This window comes from Carassius auratus, chromosome 16 (genome assembly GCF_003368295.1).
Source record: "Carassius auratus strain Wakin chromosome 16, ASM336829v1, whole genome shotgun sequence".
In the NCBI taxonomy this organism is placed as follows: domain Eukaryota; kingdom Metazoa; phylum Chordata; class Actinopteri; order Cypriniformes; family Cyprinidae; genus Carassius; species Carassius auratus.
Genome location: NC_039258.1, coordinates 7,905,636 through 7,926,901, shown reverse-complemented (window position 1 = coordinate 7,926,901; position 21,266 = coordinate 7,905,636). Strand labels below are relative to the sequence as shown.

The following is a 21,266-nucleotide window of genomic DNA, read 5'->3' as shown; positions in this document are numbered from 1 at the left end:
TATAATGGCAAAAAGATGTGACTGTCACTGATCTGTATATGACATGATATGATATATGATATATGATGTTCATACGTTGTTTAATACACGATTTAGAGCAAAAGAGCACACTCGTTTGCTTTTAAATCTTGAGCACTAGTAAACGGAGAAATCTCAGCTATTTTATCCCAAAGAGGATGATTTAAATGAAAAAAAAAAAAAAGTTGAAGGTAATTAATTTGCCTAAACCTCTCTATTGTCATCAGATACTCAACAAAACTATAGCTTAAAAGAGAGACATTTTATTATAAGTACATCAAATATATTGTCGGAATCTGCAGCCCATTGGTGGCGCTGCTGCTCTCTGGATTGAAGTGTTTCCTCATATTAATGGGAAAACTTCAACCACACCTCAGTGATCTGGAGACAGTAACTTCACCAGACTCCCCTCACAAGAGTCGCTTCACTCCGGCGGCTCACTGGAGCTCTCGTTTTCAACAAGGTAAAGTTTTTATTTCTATTTTAATTTATGCGAGCAAATAAAATATCTTTTCTGAGACTCAGTTGAACTTTATTATTTTGTTTGAGCCGCTAACAACATGACCCGGGATCGGTTGAGCCGGCTTGTTGTGCCAAACTTTCAGTTGTAACGTTAGTTGAGTTTGAACCGGACCAGCGCCTGTGTGCTTCAGTAATAAAGACGAGAAAGATACGAGATGTGCGCCGATAGTCTAGTTAACTTCAGTCTGGTGACTCTCGGAAAACTTAATCACTCGAGGTGATTTTTTTTTTCTCTCTCTCACAGATTTATTGTTTTTCTGCTGTGTTTACTTGTTTACCGAGTCCAGTCTATGTGTGTTTCGGTTAGTTGTCAATGTAAACGGGTTTTGTTAATACACTGATTTTCCTTTATTTGTAACGGTTTAGTGCCCAAGAAAGCGACTGTCTCAAATTGAAAACTGCCTTCCTAGACAGCATAAAGAGCCATACTGTCTAGTTGGGGAGTTCAGTATTTTGTGTTAATATTTTTTATTTCTTAAAAACTGGCATGGTAGTACTTCGTTTTTCCATATACCACTGTAACACCATGTTATTCTTTGATTTTAATTGGGGCACCATGTTAATACCAACATTAATATTTTAATCATTTAGCACAATTGTATATTTCAAAGTATCATGGTATTACAGTATGATGTAACTTATATGGTAATATACCACGGTATAACGCTTCTTCATTACAAGCTGTTTTTAAAGTTAATTTGAGTACTATCATGTAAATGAATTTGGTAATTGTTCAGTTCCATATTATATGTCTCCATGCCACAGAAAAAAAAGTTTCAAGATGGTATTCCTTTTATTTAATTTAAGATTTGCCTCATTCTTAATCAATGTCATTTGCTATTTTGTTTGCAGCATGTTAAATATATGATATATGGTCTGCTTGTATGATGAATTCAGGTCTGTTTATTAAAAAATTCTTATTTTTTCTTTCATTGAACAGATTCGTCTGTAACAGGTCTGCCTCATAAAAACCCCACAGTCCCAAAGAATCAACTGGAAATCAGGGGCCTAGAATAACTGCGGGGATAAGGGGTCTTGTGTGTGTATATACTTAAGGCAGAGACATTAACAAGGATTCAAGGACAGAGGTTTTCGGGCCAGCCACGGCTTCTATCGCTGGGTGTTGAGGATTATATTCTCTCTCTATCTTGTCTCTAAACGGCCTGCAGGGTGGCGAGAGAGAGGGGGGAACCCAACCGGTGCATGCCGGAGATGAGTGCGTTCTGGCATAAGATCGGCTGCTGCGTGGTAGCCAAACCTCCTCCGGTAAGTTACTCATTTGAAGAGATTTATAGTTTTATTTCCCAGGGTTCCGTCATAAGGCGTTTTAATACAGTAAAACTAGTTTTCAGGAATCAGGTACTGTGATATCAGGCTTCTTTTGTGAACAACATCTGGACTAATTTCATCAATTAGGCATTCCCCATGGCTCATGCGAGTTTTGTGTTTGCTAATCACGCGCAGAATGACTCACGCTGGTCTAGGGCAGAAAAGAGACCTTTCAGCTGATGTGAATGTGACCCAGATAGTCTTAGGAGTTTGTCAGGAGTGCAAATATGTTTTTGAGAGTGAAGCCAGACGTGTAACGCAGATGGACAAAGAATGCTCTGTCATCGAACGGGTGAACGTGTAGAGGTATGGATCCAAACCACTTCGCATGTGAGGGAAGTCTGATAAATGTGCCCACACATGCATAATTCAGTTTTTATCAAGAATATACTCTACAGTTCAAAAGTTTGGGGTCAGTAAGAATAAAAAAACTTTTATTAGGCAAGGATGCATTCATTTGCTCAAACATAACATTGTGAGCATTCATAATGTTGCAAAAGATTTCTATCTCAAACAAATCCTTTCAGCTCATTAAAATCCAGAAAAAAGAGGTTTCCACATTAAAAACTGTTCCTGACATTTATTATCAAGAAATGTTTAAGCATAAAATAAGTTTATTAAAATGTTTTCTGTAGGATCATGTGACCGAAGACCGGAGTAATGTCGAATATATATTGAAATGCAAAACGGTTGTTTCGAATTGTAATAATGTTTTGTGTTTTTGATCAAATAATTGCAGCCTTGTTGAGTATAAGATACTTATACTTATAAATAAAATAATGTTACCAACATCAGTCTTTTGAATGGTAGTGCATCATAAGATTATTCTTTTCTTTTTTTCTAAGCTCAACAAAAAGTAACCACCATCTGTCAGACTCCAAAACAAAGAAAAAAGCACTATAAAAGTACTGCATATGACTTGCATACTATATTTTCCTATACTGTATTCATACCATCATCATCATATAGTCCTTTAAGGGAAATCTGTTTTGGGTAATACAGGTAAAAATATATTGTATAATTGGATTATAGGAATACTATACTATTACATTTTCTAAAGCCATATGATTGTATGATATAAGTTGCTTTTGTCGAAAACATTTTTATTTTTATTTTTTTAGCTCTCAAATCTCATTCGTGTTTCTGCATATTCAAATGTGGCACAACAAAATGCATTGCACTATGTTTGACCTGATGTCGAGATGCTCGTGCACATCTTGTTGTGGCAAGTTTGAAAAGCCGTTTTATTTGAATAATGACTTGAATATTAGTCTGGTCCTCACACATAAAAAAATCATATGGCTTAGAGCATGAGTCATCTCTTTTTTGGGGCATATGATAGTCCCTGGCGGTCTGCTTTGACTTCATTGGAAAAGCCCAAGTTTGGACATTCAGACATTCTGCTAAACATCTACTTTTGTATTGCATGAGCAAAAGGAAGTCAGAGTCTGGTAAATGATAGCAAAAATATATTTTGGTGTGGACTTTCCCCTTTAATATTCCTGTAAGTAAAATAATCATGTTTATGTTTCTAGAATAGCTTTGCATATTTGACAGATTAGTGGTTTAATTCAGTCTTTGTTATTCAGTTTGTTTTTATCTGGACTGAGGTTCTGAGCCAATGATGAGTGACCCAGGTTTACCACGGTCTCCTGTAACAATGACAGGGGGGTTCTGAAGGGAAGCTGGCTCCTCCGAGCTGGGAGTGCTCATTCTTTTCCTCCCCCCTTCCTCTTTTTATTTTTAGGTTCTTGTTTGTTCTATTGTCGGGTGGGGGGTGAGGTCAGACAGTAGTGGGCATCTGTAAAAGACCAGTGCTTACTTACCAGTGCAAAAGCTAATTTCTTCAACCGATTTAGATGAAATGGTTATGTTTAAAGTGTCTCCTTACACCAGAGAAGGTGATAAGAACTAAAGCATGTGCCAAAGGTTTGCTATGTTATGGGCCATTGACTGCAAAGATTATGGAAGTAAACACCTTCAAGGATGTCTGGAGTTACAGAAGACATGTTGCATTCGAAAAACTAAATTTAACTTGTAACTGTTTTTAAACTGAGAAGCTTGTTCCAGAGCGAAAAAATACAAAGGGCTTTTTTCTTTCTTTCTTTCTAAATAAATAAATAAATAAATAAATAAATAAATATGATGTTCTTTTTAAATAATGATTAACAAGGTCAAATCCTGAAGTAAAGATATAAAAGGTATAAAGCTTAACAACAAGCAATAATAAAACCAATAAGAATAGTGTTTTTGTTGATAATTACTGCTATTATTTTTAAATTGTTGTAATTTTCATTATTATTCATAAGCTAGAAAAGCATTTATCATCAAATGGTACCACAAAGTGCCCGAGAGGTTTGTTGTATTGACTAATTGTTGTAAATCGAATATTACCAATATTTACTAATAACTATAATTTAATATATAATATAATATAGTATGATAAAATATATGATAATTAAAAATTAAAATAATTATTTTTAACAACATAAATTAAAAACTGTTTAATGTAAAATTGTACCTCATATTTTTCATTAGATTTGTTGTATGGATGATTATTTAATTGTATTTAGCTTAATGCTGTTTTTTTTTTCTTTTTTAGAAAGAATAACCATTTATGTAATAATAATCTTGACATTAAAAGCATTATTATTATTATTATTATTATTATTATTATTATTAGTGACACCAACCAAACAATCTGAAAACTGACATCAAATAAACTCTGGTCCATTAAAAAAACTAGTGTAAGATTTTAGGTAAGACTAGAAGACATATTTGACTATTGACATTTTAAATCCAGTGTTATATGTCATGTGAAATGCATCTTGTTCACTCTGGACTAACAAGTAATGACTCGTATGCTAACACCCCTGCTATGGCACATGATCTCATCAAATAATTATTCTGGTTGTTTTTTATTTTGGTTTTGTTTTTTGATTTACTTCTATAATCTCTGACTAACTCTACTGCACAGTTATGGGAAACAAAGAAAAGAAACGGTTGGGGATTTTTAGGAACTCTATGAATCCTGCTCATCTTCAGGATGCATCCAGGAATAGATTCCGTTGGGAAAGATTAGTGTAATATCACGCAGGCACTGGTGCAGTTGTTGTATCATCACATGACAGACTTCTTTGAGCTCACTCACTACACTTAGATCTTCAACACATTTGGGTTACGTCAAGCTGTTTCACCAATCTGCCAATCAGGTGCTTTGGATCTTTGTGCTGGACCTTTGTCAATTTAAGCCTCTATGTTCACAGAAGAAGAAACGGAGGAGAATTGACCGCAGCATGATCGGAGAGCCCACAAACTTCGTTCATCTGACACATATAGGCTCTGGTGAAATGGCAAATGGCATGCAACCGGTAAGACATGTTTTATTACATTGGTACAGTGAGACTCTCTCACTTTAATGTTTATGGCATGGGTAAAATCAGTTTACAATTACAGAATAAATGCTTCTGCATGGATTCTTTACTAAACCTTTGGTTAATCATAAGTGGACACATTAAAAACCCAAAGAAGGATGCTGGGATTTTTGTAAAAAATGTACCTGGCACCCACTACCAGACCTTTAAAATTTTTTAGAACTTTCCCTTCCAGTTTTGCCCTCAGATCTGCTGCACCTGCCAGTTGTCTGAACAAGTCATGTTTAAAGGGGAAGTTCAGCCAAAAATAAAAATGTCTGTCATTTAATTACTCACCTTCATGTCCTTCCAAACCCGTAAGACCTTTGTTCATCTTCAAAACGCATATTAAGATTTTTTAAAATGAAAACAAAGAGTTTTCTGCCAGTGCAAGAGATTTGCTGAATAAAGTTGTTGTTTTTGATTTCTTTGTGCACAAATTATTTTCGTAGCTTCATAAAATTACTGTTGAATCACTGATGTCACATGGACTATTTTAATGATGTCCTTACTACCTTTCTGGCCTTGTACGTGGCAGTTCAGTTGCTTTCCATGCAGAAAGCTCTTGGATTTCATCAAAAAAAATCTTAATTTGTGATCCGAAGATGAACAATGGTCTTACAGGTTTAAAATGTCATGAGGGTGAATAATTAATGACAGAATTTTCATTTTTGGGTGAACTATCTCTTTAAATGCTTGACATGAATGTTGAAGGCTCCCCGATTAAGTGGTCAGCCTGTGCAGACACTTTTTTTTTTCTGTCTTTTTTCTTTATAATACTAAATATTTTTAATTTATAATGCTGCTGCTATTACTAAAAAATATTTATTATGATAATACTGCTACTAATAATATTTATTATTGTGATGTATAGTTATTCTAAAGTGTCAAATTGAACAAATCAAATGCATGTTTGAGTAAGGTAGTCATGCTGCATGTGTAAGATGTGGACTCGTGCTGTCTTCGCTCATGTTGATCATTGGGCTGTTGTGTTGTCAAATAAGAAGGTGAGGCGTTACCTAATCCTGCAGCTCACGGAGGGACTGAATACCTGGGCAGAATCAAGCAGACTGCAACTTGCTCAGAGGAATGTTGGCAGGCGGCCCGTCAAGGACAGAATAGAGCTCTTTAAGAGCAATTTCTGTTTTTCAGCCCCACCTCACGAAATGTGAATTTGTTTTACAGTTTAAACATCATGCAGCAATCCAGTCTTTCTATTTAATGAACACTATTCCATATAAAAAAAACTTAATGTGCAGAGATGACACTCCTTATTTATAATTGTATTATTTTTGTTATATTAATATTAATTCTATTATTATTACTGATTATTTTTGTTGTTATTATTATAGTAATGTAGTGAGTAAAAAAAAGCATGATAATGTTAATGACATTATTATTATTATTATTATTATTATTATTAGAAATGTTTGCAATATAAAGTATTTGTTTATATACTAGTACTAAAATTATATTTAACTTATTATTATTATTATTAATAATAATAAATTGATGTTATTGCTCTAATGTCATGGCTATCATTTAAAAGTAAAAAGTAAAGAAATATAGTAATGGTAATATGGTGGCGATTATTAGTAATAGTCACTTTTACTATATAAAGTATTATGTATATAGTACAAAAATTATATTTACATATATTGAAATTGTATTTATTATGTTATTATATATAATTAAATAATATTAAAATGTCATATTAAATATAACTCATTTACAAATAATATCATCACTGTTACTATAATGATTTTTAATTTTTTCTTTATTTTTTTTATTTCTGTGTTTGTGTATTATTCTTATAATAAAAAAATTCAATAAATGCTCTTTTGTTTGACTTAGGAGGAAGTTTTGAAGTCTAAAAGTTAGTTTTTTTTTCTCTAGTGTATCAGATTATTTGACCTCACTTGAAGTTTGAAGTTTTACTAGATGACTTGAGTCATATCAATGGAAATCGTGCTGGACTACTAAGAGTATAGCATAGTTGTTGTGTTTGTTAAAGTGGACTTACTGTTAATAATTATGCATGTTTTTCCATGCCAATAGCCTGATTGTGTCACTTCCTTTTTCAGTCTGGCCCAATGCAGGAACAAATGAGATCCAAAGTGCCTCATGCAAATGGACGAAACAGCTTGTTATAGCCTGTGAGTATGAACGCACACCTTCCTCTTCCTCTCCGTCCTCTCACATTTACTCATATTTAACCACAGACCTTCATCTGTTCCCCAGACTTCCCTCAAAGCTCCGTAAAGACCTGCACTGCACCAGAGAAGAGGAGACAACCTCCTTGCTGCAGCCACCAACATGGATACCACCTCTGCAGGTTTTTTATCTTTTGGATCCTCTGGAATGTCTCAGAGGAGACCCCCCCCCCCCCAACTCTAAGACTGTTATTCAATTTGAAGCGGATTGTGAATGTGTGACGTGTGCGTTTGAGACACTGGCTGTGCTTGCTGTGGAAGAGGAAAGGCTCTTATCGCTTTAACACAGGGGACTATTTGACTGCCCTCTCAAAGTTATAATTGGCATGTTTGTCATAGTCTGTCGTTGATAAGGATGTGCGCAAGTGTGTGTTTGCTTTTGTTTTGTAATGGAAATATATGTGCACCTATACCATTATAGTGTCTCCAACTGCTTGTCATTAACAGTTGCACAAAGTAGTGTATTATACAAAGCCCTCTGGTATGTGTATAGTACAAAGATATAGTATGAAAATATGTCTTTTTTTTATGTCCGCATGTCTGATACTGCATTAACAAATAATGTGTAATGGCCTTAATAACTCTAAAGGAATAGTTTAAAAAAATCCTAAAATAAAACTGTCATTTCAAACACATACACACTTAAAAATAAAAGTGCTTCACGATTGCCATTAGAAGAACCTTTTTGTCGAAATGGTTCAATGAAGAACCTTTAACATCTGAAGAACTTTTTAAGCACCTTTATTTTTAAGAGTATGCTTTTTTTGTGATTATTAGTACAATATCAGTGCATAATGATGTAATGAATAAGCTATACAAAATCCAAAAGGGCACCATAATAGCTTCAGACCACTTGGATTTTCGAGGACCATATTTTTTTTTTTTTTTTAATTGCATTATTATTATTAGAATTTTTTGGAGAGCGTCTAGGCACTACATTGTAATATGATAATAATGTACATCATTATAAATCTGCATGAAAATTCATTAAAAAAAATTCCACTGTAAAAAAAAAATGGTTTGAAATGACAGTTTGAGTAAATAATTTTTCTTTTAGGTGAATTATTCCTTTAATCCTTAAGTATTAGAAAAAGGCTATTATCTGTTTATGTGAGTGGAGACTTTGAATGGTGGCTTCCTGCCAGCAGCGAGCCACTGCCCTTTGTCATTTAAACCTCACATGTAGTCTCACTTTCACATACCAAGCTCCACCCCACACCACCGTCAAGGTTCCAGTCCTCACACGGCTCAATGATTAAATCACTGATTTACACACACACTTTGCATACTTTACTCTGTACTTTGTTTTTGAATGCAGCTCAGTGTGGCACAAGGTTGGGCTGCAATGTTAAACACAATGTTTTTGTTTATAATTGTGATTGTTTTATTTCAAAAGCATTGCTTTGCAAGATCCCAAACTGTAATTTACTTTGTGTTGGCTGCATTTGTTGGGAAATGTTGAATGCTTTAAGATTTTGTATGTTGCTTTTGAATGTTTTAGAGTATTTTTTTAGTGAGAATGCATTTAATTCTAAGCTGACAGTATAGAGAAACTCTGCCAAAGATTTCGACAGCTCCCTTAACTTTATTATACATGTTCCTTGCAGATTCTCTCACTTTTTGGTTTTATGTGAATGTTTGTCCTTTTCTTTTTTAAGTATCTGTCTTGTTTTTTTTTTAAAGCCATAATGTTTGTGCAAAGCACTCATTAGGCTCTTTTTGTCTTTAATGCTTTTCTTTTTATTATTCTTTACTTTAAGTCTATTAGTCCAACTGATTGATTTCGTTTAAATGGGAGCAGTAATAGTGTTCTGTTCATATGGCATGGTGTTATGTTGATGAATCCTTTTGTGTTTTGGTTTGTAACAATACAGTTGTACAAAGAGCAATATGTTGTTTTGTTTTAATCGAGACACTGATAGTAATTTTCTAAAGCATATTTAAAAAAAAAAGAAAAGCTCTTGATATAATCCGTTGATATTCACCAAATCTTAAAAAAATCTCAATATATATATAAAATATTTTTTACTGTAAATAACATTTCATTTTACTTTGTGTTTGCATGACCTTAATAGAAACTCTAAAGCCCCGTTCACACCAAGAACGATAACTATAAAGATAACGATATTAGCGTCCACACCAGCGAACAATATCGTCTGTTTATTCTGAGCGCACGTGCGACTGCAGCTTTAAATCCTCGAGCTCGTTATGGCAGGATGGATTCTGATTGGCTGTCAATGTTTGTATCATTCAACAGCTGGAAAAAATCGTTCTTAAAATGATTCCAACGATATCGTTTCTCTATACAAATGTGACTTTTTCTTAGAATTGTGAGAGGAAAAAGTAAAAATTGCTATTTTTATTCTGTGATGGAAACAAGCTTCCATAGCTGGAAAAGGTGCTTTTAAAGTTTAGATGCACTTAACTAATCAAATAAATATGGACTTCAACAGGATTTTCTTATTACTGTAAATGTATTATTACTGTAAATGTATCCGGGACTTTTAGTGAGGGCTGTTCCTTGACTTGATGTTTTATTTTTTCTTGCCATGCATGTTTGTACAAACATAAGCCTTAAATATATGGGCAAAGAAATCAAAGCTGATCCCTGAAGCATGTTTTAACATCTACTCTTACATTCATTAGTAAAACCGCTCACGGATCACTACGGAAAAGTTGCGCAAGACACATACAAAAACAAACATTGGACCTTTGGCACAAAGATTATTTAGGTCTCACACCGGTACAGAGCACATTGCATTTTAATTTCCGTTTTCTCACAATGGCTTGAAAAACAGTAAAATGTGCCTTCAGGGACTGATTGTGTCCACGTTTTGAGAGGTTTCAGTTGCTTACACTTATTGAACATGCCTCCACATTCAAAGCATTGTCTCAATCAGAAATTCATAAAGGACACTTTTTTCTTCATTTAATTGAAATGGTAGGATACTAGATTCTAGAGAGAAAAATATTTATTTTTGTGGCAAAATTTATATGTATGCATGTGGAAATCCATTCTGTTAAAGTACTTTTAAGATAAATTGCCATTATGTAGTTTATTCAAGTGACTTCCGCTTAGCTAAATCCTCCAACCCTCACTTTAATTTCTACTAAATGTTGTTGACTTGCATAACCCATCACCTGGCACATACAGCATTACAACAGGAGTCTGTTATTTAACCTCCCAGTAGTTCTCACTCTGTTCCTGTTTGTGACTTCAATGCATAAAGAAAAATGTTTCACCTCTCAGCTACCTCACTTCCTCCCAGAGCTGGTTTCCTGAAAGGCCCAGGAATGTTTCCATGGCGGCTCTCTCTCTCTCTCTCTCTCTCTCAAAAAAAAAAAAAAAAAAAAACCTCCCACTATTTCCTCAATGCAATTAACAGTGAAATCACAAAATCAAATCACAGCAGCTGTTTAATAGAACCCTTTATTTCCTTAAATATAATAGAAAGGACATACATGTAGTATGTGCAGTTTAAAAGCTCAGGTTGTTCAAGTGTGGCCTTGTATAAATATTTGCACATAGTCTATTAAATGCGAGCACATTCAATGGGCCACTTTACAGGCAGCAGCAGCAGTTGAATATTAGAGAACATTTCCCAAGAAGAAAACCAGGCACGATTATATATGTAACAAGTATGTACAGTATAAACTGACCAATGCGGCTTCTTATGGCAATATCACACACACACATTTGTGTGTAATAACTCTGATTTGATTGCATTCAAAGTTTGAGCATTTGTGATGAAAACATTCACATGTGATTAAATGCTCAAGTACAATGCATTTCACAGAATATATATAAAAACTATTTCAATAAAATAGAGTCAATACCACTTTAAAAGACTTGTTTAAAAAAAAAAGCCAGATAGTAGATTTAGAGAGATTAAATCATACACATATTCCGTACAGGTTTCAGTTATCATGCATACAACAAGATTTTGTAACAATTTAGTGCAAATATTAAAACTAATATTTATCCTAATTTGGGTATGTTCACCACAAATCCAAAAGGAAATGTTATTGGCATTTCTCACGCCTAAATAGAATAGGTTCTATGAAGAGTGAAGGGTGTATTGTCATTTTCTAGAGTCTGGGAAACATGTTTGTCTGTTTTTGTGTAACAGTTTAAATGCAATGACGTCAAACAGGCTTTCATGTTGCACACAGACCTCTCCTGACCTGCCTTACAGCATGACACGGCTGTTTCTCTCTGAAGAACAACACTGTCTTTTTGTATTTCATCAAAGATTCTTCTGGTAGGAAGCTGTTTTTCTGTCATTAGGGCATTTGCCCTCAAGCTTGACCTTTAACCCCAGCCAGCTCCAATTCCCACATGCATGTCACCCCAGTGTGAAGTCTATAAAGTATGTACACCTCTGCTCTCTTCCCATCAGACACCTTCACCTGTTCATCTGCTCATCATACCTGCAGAGCAAAACAAATCACCTCCATCACTTTTTATTTAGTGACAACAATTAAGATAAGATCCTTTTTTATGTAAATTATTTACAGAAAAAGCTGTTGTGGGGATAACAATGTAATTATTCAAGTAAGTTTCAAACATCACTTTCACATCTATTTTATCATTGATCTGAAACAACAAAGAATTACATTTACTGATAATATTGATTTCTAAAACACATATTTGAATATGTATCTGGTGTAAATTATTTACAGAGATTTTGTGAATTTATAAATATATATATATATATATATATATATATATATATATATATATATATATATATATATATATATATTATACACATATATTTTTTTTAAATTAAAATTAACACATTTTATGAATAGATTTTAAAAGTAGTAATTTTTTTAAATGTAACAGATTTATTCATTAAATGTATTCATAAAAATATATATGTACTTAATACATTTAACTTTTTAACACACAGAAATGATACCAGTGAATGAGATATGTTTAAGGCCATTTCTCTAAATAATTTACATAAGAATAATAATTATCTATTATACATACATATACATATATACACGTGCGCGCACACACACACACACACATATATATATATATACATACACATACACACATATATATACACTTTTTTGGAAATTATTTCGAGAGAAATGTGCAGATATGACGGGAAAAACAGAAAACTATAGAACAACAAATACATTTAAGATTTATGGAAAGATGCATTTATTATATATATGATGTAGACACTCACTGTCTGATGCAGTCTGGGATTTGCAGCTGGGCCACAGGAACAAACTCTGCCAGTTCTTGCAAGCTGTGGATGAAGCGCATCTTCCTGCCGAATTTCTCACTTCAAGAGAGAAAGAAATGGGTCGGACGGAGGGCTTTAGGTATTAATAATGTTTATTGGCTTTTTTAGCTCTGTTTGTTAAACTAATGATCATCTGTGCTCACCTGATGAAGGGTTTGATGACTGTGATTAAAGCTCTCACGTACCAGGCCGGGTGAACCACGAAGAGGCCTTTCAGTTCTTTCCTCAACCTTCAGGAAAGAAAACAGATTTAATACCTCCATCAGAAAAGCAAATGCAAATGTATTAGAAGTTAAAACTATTTTTTGTTCCAATAACTGGTCCAGTAACAATAACCCAGCAGAACATGATGACACAAGGGAGCAATCGCTGACTGGCACGAGCACCACCCTGACCCATGTGAAACCATGAGAGGCAGGGCCTTGAATCATGGGACACAGACAGGCAGAAACTTGGAGACGACATCTGTTTACAACATATTTCACTGGTGTCCTAGCCCAAAAATCACCCACAAGTCTAACCATTTCTATTTGGTTTCTGTCATATATCATTTAAGTGGAAGTGCTGTAAGGCTCAAATACATTACTCTGAATGCTACAAAAAGTGCTACTTTCTTCTGATCTACACTGGGCTGCAAGTAAAAATCTTTTTATTAAACATTTTAAAATTAAGATACATAACATTTTACAATTTAATTACAAATAGATACATTTTCTCACTTTAAAGATTGTGTGTGTGAATTATTTAATGAATCCTATCAGTTCATTTCCCTCCTCGCAGATCCTTTTTGATTGTGTGACATCACGCTTAGTGTTTTTTCTGTTGCCGTCAACAGCTCATGAGTGATCTCAGAGGAAACGTCATGCAGTGATGCAATGGAGCCAGTGGAAATGACAAATCAGGCCTCCAAGAGCATCCCACACTCCTTAGTTCCTCATTTCCCAAGCTGATCTTACATGATAAGATGACCTCGAATTTCCTGAGCATACAAAATCCTCACATAAAACATTTATGAGACTGACCTTCACCTGGAAGATTAGCTGTCAGATAGCTACGCCATAATATAGGGAAATCAAACAAGAATTTACCATTTTTAATTCTTTGGTTCGTCAATAACCACAAAACAGACCATTTCAGAATCCTGTCCTGATCCTTATCGCCCCATCGGGTTTATTTTGGGATAATGACTGGCTGGATGTACATAACCAGAAATTACTAGATCGGTACGTAGAGATTTTGTAAGTAAGATTCAAAAACAGTCCATTGAAAACAGTCACACTGACCTTGGAGAGCTGACACTAGAATTTGAAACCTTTCAGATAATTCCGTAATGAAGTATGCAATCTAAAAACGTCTAAATATAACAAGAAAACATGACAGCTGAGAACAGGTCAAGGGTTATCTGAGGAATGTCTGGAAGAACTCTGATAACATGGCCTTCTATGTAGGAGTCCACAACATTCCTATCATATTTCATAAGAGGGGCATTTAAGAAAGAAAGAGTGGAGGTGGGTTCTCATGTTTGACAGGAACTAAACTAGAGGAACACGAAGACTGTCACAAGCAAAGCTTAGATTCACACGCCCTCTTCTGGAACTGATGGAAACCGCCTGAAACATCAAAGCAGTTTTGTTGCTTTTTTAGTGCATGTGTTTTTTCTACACTACTGTTAAAAAATTCACCAAAAAAAAAAAAAAAAAACTTATTTCAAATGTGTTTTCTATTTTAATATATTTTAAAATGTTATTTATTTCTGTGATGGTAAGGCTGATTTTTTTTCGCAGTCATTACTCCAGTCTTCAGTGTCACATGATCTTTCAGAAATCATTCTAATATGTGACCATGGACCACAAAACACAAGGGTCAATTTGAAGAAAATTAGATTTATACATCATCTGAAAGCTGAAAAAGTAAGCTTTCCATTGATGTACGATTTGGTCGAGATAAAACTATTTGAAAATCTGGTATCTGATTCTTAAAAAAAATATATATATATATATTTTTTTTTTAAATCTTATGACCCCAATTATTTGCACTGTTGTGCATATTCTATCGTTTTCCTAAAAGATGACAAAATAAACTTTTATCTGATATACAGACTTAAAAATTAGTCTGTCTCTTCTGGAAAAACTGAACCAAAATTATTGATGATATAATCTCTTGCTCAAGGGTGTATGCATATTTCAGTCCAATAAAATGATTTCTAGAATAAGAACGTCTCATCCCCAAATTTCACCTGCCACTAATTAGCAAAAGCAAGTAACTTTGTTTAGTTGTGCTTTTCCAGGCTGTCTCTAAAACTAAAGTCAATTGGCTATCTGCCCTGCCACAACTTCCTGTTTCAAAAATAAATATGTCAACATGAGACAGAAAATTTCACTTGTTAAAACATTCCATGAAGTCTTTAAAACCCATATGAAATCAAAATTTAAAACAATACATTTCTTGTTGGCCACATGGAAGGATAAAAAAAGAATTAGCCAATTATATCATTATATAACAACAGAAATGAATGGTTGTATCAATTTTTTATTTGATGATAAATCTAGTATGGCTCACCGTCTGTCGATGGACATGTAACACTGTCGAAGCCACTTAATCCCAGGCATCTTATTGCGAGGGGCCATTCCACACAGATACACCAGTATGTAACTCTCAGACACCATCAAGTCCAACGTGCCAATGATGTACCTAAATCCAAATAAATCATTAAATGGGAATAAACATTTGAGTTACAGAAACTAGAAGTCATTGCAAAGAAAATTTATCCCAAATCAATCAGGTTTTACCTGAAGAGATTGTCCATCACATACTCATAGTGTTCTGTTGTGTTTTCTGGTAGGTAGCAGGAAGTGAACATGATGATGGCTGTCGATCCGTCACCATAATATCCTATAAAAGGTCAATTTTAGTTAGTAATTTCAGTAAAGCATGTTCATCCCAGCCTTTTCAACAAAAGCTCACCTCCGTGGGAAAGAACTTGAAGGTACGGCTCCAGAACGCTCATGTTGACTTGGTAGTCTTGGCCGCCAATATGGAAACGCCTCCATCGCCGCCCATTGCTGTCCACCTGATCCAAGTCCAGGTGTCCCATCTCTGCATGCTCCAGTAAACTGGCCTTTCTGATCGCTGCTTTGCCCATCCTGGGAAGATCATCTGCAATGCCCACAGTACTAGTGGTAAACCAGTGCTCTGTGTAGAATTCCCTGTCCCATACTTGTGAAACTGATCAATGAAACAACTCTAATGAATATCAAAATAACTGAATACCTTCCCACTCTAAGTCGTGCATGCTGTCTGGGAAGTTGTAAGACTCGCTGTCTGAGGGTGTCTCTAGGGCTTCCAGGTTAATGTCCATCTCTGGGTCATCATCAAGAGATGGTGAAAGAGCAGAGGCTTCAAACTCGTCAGATTTCACGCTCCGGTCAGTAGAGGTTTTGTCCAGTGTTAGACTAAGAGTGGGCGCCACTAGTCGCTTCTTCCTGACGGCATCACCTGTGAGGGCCAGGCTAGTTGGTGGGACTAGAGGAAAGAAAGAAAAAGAGGGGTCACAGGCATATATTGTGTATACACTACCAATTTGACAAAATTCAGGTATTTTTTTGTAATTTCTCTGTTTCAAATAAATACTTGAAGACAAAAGATACAAGTAAAAATATTAAGCAACATAACTAATTTTATTATTGATAACAAGAAGAAATGTTTCATAAGCTCCAAATCAGCAGATTACAATCATTTCTAAAGGATCATGTGATACTGAAGCCTGGAGTAATGACTGCTGATCTTTGCCAGCACAATATATGAATTAATTATATACAGAATATAAAATATGGATTAAATCACATTTTAAAATGTACTACAGAAAGAGGTTTTTTTTATTGCAATACTATTGCAAATTGTAAATTATCACATAATTGCTGTTTTTACTGGATATATATATATACACGAGACAGATATTATATAAGAGGCAGGTAATTTGGCCAGTAACTAATTGGAGAAATGAGGTTACCAGGCCTGTTTCCCTCAGCTCCAGGGCTTTCCTCTTCATCACCAGGACTCTGTGTGTCCTCAGGAAGAGGCCTACAAAGACCAAATATTTGAATCCCTTTTGCACTTGATGAATATGAAAATAAATAAGCTGCATGCATGTAGTGCACTTTACCTGGGGAACTCCTCATCCTGCCATTCCTCCCGGAGCTCCATGTCAGGGATGAAGGCTGATGTCTTCCCGTTTTCTGAATGCCTGCAGAAATAAAATGAAAATGTAAAGAAGGTTAATGGGACTTTTTTGTCCCCATGTCAAAATGTTATGAATTATTAACAATTAAATGATCACCAGGAAAATAACTTAATCCTCAATTTAGTCACAATAAAAAATCCAGGGTTGTTTGTTTTAATTACAGAACAGGTCAGTACAAGATTCATGTATTGTGAGTGCTGTTTTCAGACCCTTAGTACTGGTAATAGATAGATAGATAGATAGATAGATAGATAGATAGATAGATAGATAGATAGATAGATAGATAGATAGATAGTAGACTGCACGTAGAAACAGGGTTGTGTACAACTCGCTAACGCCCATCACATCACTCTTTACGGACATAATTATGTAAATAATGGCAGTGTAAACATGCTAAACTCACCTTTTCACTAACCTCGTACAGGAGATGCTTCTCAAAAACAAACCTCTTTTTCATTTGGTAAAAAAATTAATAATTCCTAAGAACATTGCAAGCGCAATAATTAAACTGATTTATTATAGGCTATTGATGTCCTAGCCATTTACCTTTTCAACGGCAAGAGCGATTCTTTCTCTACCTCGCCCAAGCAAAGCACCTTCACGCCAAAGAATTCAGCCAATCAGAGCGCGTTTCCGCACCTGAGAGCGCTGTTTCAACGCCCCGCCCACATCCCTACAGCTGCACACGTTCAATGTTCTTTTACTGTCTATGATGTCAGCCCACTGAGCCCAGGACATCGGAGATTTATGCCAGTTAAAATAACATAAACGGCTTGGGACAAACTTTTAACCTTAGTTGTCCTTAGTTTTGAAAACATAAATATTTATGAAATCCTTAATATTTCTATACCTTATTTTCTATACCTGAGAGTTCAACAACATCACACGAACTCTAGTGAGTTTTAAAGTTGTTTTCAGCTAAATTCTGAAGACTTCCTTCAGCTTTGTTGACACAGACTGTAACGAAATTGTTGATTTTTTTAAATTAATTTCCTACAGGTAGCTCCAAAAAACCATATAAACAAAATGTTGACTGCATTTAATGCGTGTAAAATTTGAGACAATACTGACATTTTTCTGATGCTGATGACAATTTATTGAACTGATATGATATCTCAATATTTATTATTAATATTTGAGATACATTTTTGTGCAATATAGAGATAATATTATTTTCATGCATTTGTTTGTAAGAAAACTGAAACAGCAGCATATGATCCCAAACAGATTCATCCAAAACATCTACTTTTATTCCAATATTGTAGCTTGTATTTTCTATCCACTATTCAAATTGACTGAAAAAAAAAGAAGTTCTATCGTGTCAGACATGTCAAATACAAACTCAAATATAAGCCTTGTCCTTGTTTCTATCTCAAGTATTTTGTTACGACAGCACGTGTGGTAATTACACGTGGCACAAATGACCAGAAAATCTTGTTTTTGTTTACAGATGATTCCGGGCAGAACAAACGTCACATAACTCAACCTGTTTCTGATGCGAAGCCATTATCAGATTCATTCAGAGCTTGATGGTATTGTCTTCACTTCAAGCCTGTAACCTTTACATACACTATACACTATTGTCCAGCAAGACTGCTCCGAGATTGTACATTATTTCAAACATGACTGCTCCGAGAAGGCTGTATGTTTTTAGTTACTGACTCAAGACACTGTTGTGTAATCTCAAGCCCAGTGTTGTCCTATCTAAGACCTTATCAGATGTCAAAATGTATTTTAAGAAGTATGTAGGGCGTTTTTTTTAGAACAATGTATGACAATTGTGGCAGACAACATGATATCTCCACTGCAAAGCATAAAAGGTGTGTACTGTTTCAGCAATTGTTCTTTGATGTAACTCTTATAAGATTTGGTAATCACCTGTTGTGAAAACCTTTGTCCTGGCTTGTAAGATGTTACAGTAACATATTCTGTAACTTTCTGTTATTAAGGATATAGGGGTTATTATAGGTCATATTTCATGCATTCTCTTCTTGTCTGAACATGAACTTGGAATTTGGTATGGAAATGAACAAGTCAAAAGACCTTTTCTGTGATTATAGTAGAATTAAGAGCTTTAAAATCATCTAAATTTTACCGTCTCAAACCATCAAAAGTTATAATGACATGAACGTACATTTTTTGTAAAAAAAATTTCCATTTCCATTTGGATGTTTAACTTGTGACAGCAGTGAAACTCTTATTATTGTGTTGAATATAAATGACAGAAAATCGGATGGTCTGTCAGATGACAGGATATGAGAGATGATGTCCTTCTGTGGTTGTGAGATCTCGAATATTAGTCAAGAAGATTGGCCAAAGTAGTGGAAATCAGTTCAACGGCAACTTCCTTTTTCTGTAATCCTCTTTCTAAATAACTAGACACAGAAGTGCTACAATGATTTCTCTCATGCCCTTCTGCTGTACGCTTCAAAGCGCAACAGAACAACATGTACGTTAGTCTCTGGTTCATCCAGTATGCACTGGTACATGTTTTGATCTTATACATGTTTTGACCAGGTATTATAGTATCATCATTGTAATTTTTGACTTACCCATTTGGCATGTACCCTTCCCTCTGGTCTGAGTTAGTCCCCATGTCTAAAGTCTTTCAAATTAAAAGTGTCTAGAAATGCATTCAGTGAACTCAGCTGCTGACCATGACCTGAGGTGTTTCATGAGCTTCAGCAGTTTCAGTGACTGTATCTTGTGTCTTGTGTTAGGGAACTCACCCTGACTGTCAGTTCAGGTTTTTCAACATTTCTGACTTCTGCTGACTGAATTGTCTGTCTCCCATTGGCTCAGCTGCATTGAGCACTTCTGCTCCCCCACAGGGAAGGCTGGGAAGGTGGAGTGAGACGCCACAGACAGGCATGGCTACATGGTCCTAATACCCTTGAGGTTACAGGCCCCTTCAGAAGATGATTAGCTTCTCCATATCTTTAGCTGTTGATATTTGCCTTGGGGATATGTTATATATGTTTGTATTTTAAAACAAAAGTGTAATTACAAGTGACTATCTACTAATATTTTTAATAATAAAAATATTTAAACCAAATAAACACAGCCTTGATGAGAAAAAAATGGAACTGATGCCAAAGCGTACAAGAATAATATACAATATACAAAATAAACATAAAAATGAATGCAATGAAATTGTCTTTACAGACAAAGCTCACAAACCACATACGGAAGAATTTGAAAAGGATTTATTTATAATGAGTAACAGAGCACTTGAAATAAAGTCCTTGGCAATATAATACTTGACAGAGGATTTGCTCTTGAATGTCCTGTTTCACGACCATAGAACATTAATACATTTACATTAAATCAACATTATTATGATACTGGCGGAATCGACTAGTATGTACTTCGTTCTCCCGAGGCAGCATGCAGCAATCCTCTGATATCACCATGTCAAATCTCACCAAACTATCAGTCAGGGTTAAATCACAGGGCATACACAACACCTCAGAACAACAACATACCATCTAATATGTTTCACGTCCAATATTAACTGATTTTTTTTAACAGTCAATTAAGTCGTAACTTAATTAGCTCTTTATCTTCAATGGGGGGGGGGGGTATGTCATTACATAGGATTTTTCCAGTTAGATCTTTAAAATGCCTTGGATTGAGCTTTTGTATTTATCAATATAATGAATATTATAATTATGACGATAGTCTAGTATGATCTAATCTGCTAATAAGCTTCTGGCTGAACAAACAACATTTTCAACCCTAATGTACCCAATAGCCATCAAATCATAAAATAAATTACGTAAGATAACAAACAAACAAACAGAATACTAAAGTTTGAAATCTCAAATGCTGAAATGTTTATCATCACGAACACACAAACACAACTGAGGTCTTTGGTAGTTAATGGTAAAATCTCATTGACTAAAATGCAGGTGCCGTGACTCTAATCTAATCAGGAGCAGGTCAGTTCACACCTAGATCATGCAAAAGGCCACAGAAGGGTACCCACAATAACTCCTTTACAATATTACTGGGGAATCATGACAGATGTACTAATCCAAAGAATGTTCATCTTCACTTACATTTAATGGTGTGTGAGATAAAATTACATAACGTCATCAATTTAAGGTTTACTGTACGGATTACATCTTTGGCACGCTTCCAATTACCACACAATCATTTTGACTCATCCCAACAGGAACTGCCTAAATGCTGATATACTTGCACTGTTTGCAGACAAACAGGCAGCACTGAAAATTTATATATATATATATATATATATATA

The 21,266-nt window shown here is 34.8% G+C and overlaps 2 protein-coding genes across 3 annotated transcripts; one reads left to right on the top strand and one right to left on the bottom strand.

The window, feature by feature from the left end:
• Positions 1-325: 325 nt before the first annotated feature.
• On the top strand, positions 326-9,384 carry LOC113115977 (CDC42 small effector protein 1-like). 2 transcript variants are annotated; one of them, XM_026283752.1, is made up of 5 exons: positions 326-481; positions 1,481-1,806; positions 5,136-5,240; positions 7,367-7,438; positions 7,524-9,384. In XM_026283752.1, exons 2-4 carry the CDS (start codon positions 1,744-1,746, stop codon positions 7,433-7,435), a joined length of 237 nt encoding a protein of 78 aa, XP_026139537.1. In that variant the 5' UTR covers positions 326-481; positions 1,481-1,743; the 3' UTR covers positions 7,436-7,438; positions 7,524-9,384. The 2 variants fall into 2 exon arrangements, with proteins under 2 accessions (XP_026139537.1, XP_026139538.1); XM_026283753.1 differs by lacking the exon at positions 326-481 and adding an exon at positions 530-757.
• A 1,971-nt stretch (positions 9,385-11,355) lies between these two features.
• On the bottom strand, positions 11,356-19,721 carry LOC113115976 (BCL2/adenovirus E1B 19 kDa protein-interacting protein 2-like). The gene is made up of 10 exons (XM_026283751.1): positions 19,555-19,721; positions 16,925-17,005; positions 16,772-16,842; positions 16,033-16,284; positions 15,727-15,918; positions 15,552-15,654; positions 15,322-15,453; positions 12,906-12,992; positions 12,703-12,801; positions 11,356-11,926 (listed from the first exon to the last, which is right to left on the bottom strand). Exons 1-10 carry the CDS (start codon positions 19,596-19,598, stop codon positions 11,902-11,904), a joined length of 1,086 nt encoding a protein of 361 aa, XP_026139536.1. The 5' UTR covers positions 19,599-19,721; the 3' UTR covers positions 11,356-11,901.
• Between the last annotated feature and the right edge of the window lie 1,545 nt (positions 19,722-21,266).

Coding starts and splice junctions, on each gene's coding strand:
- LOC113115976 (XM_026283751.1), bottom strand. CDS start 19,598: ATGGGGACTAACTCAGACCAGAGGGAAGGGTACATGCCAAATGG. Junction 17,006..19,554: donor GAAGGGTACATGCCAAATGG/GTAAGTCAAAAA, acceptor TTATTTCTGCAG/GCATTCAGAAAACGGGAAGA. Junction 16,285..16,771: donor AGCTGAGGGAAACAGGCCTG/GTAACCTCATTT, acceptor TCTTTCCTCTAG/TCCCACCAACTAGCCTGGCC.
- LOC113115977 (XM_026283752.1), top strand. CDS start 1,744: ATGCCGGAGATGAGTGCGTTCTGGCATAAGATCGGCTGCTGCGTGGTA. Junction 1,807..5,135: donor TGGTAGCCAAACCTCCTCCG/GTAAGTTACTCA, acceptor CTATGTTCACAG/AAGAAGAAACGGAGGAGAAT. Junction 5,241..7,366: donor TGGCAAATGGCATGCAACCG/GTAAGACATGTT, acceptor TTCCTTTTTCAG/TCTGGCCCAATGCAGGAACA.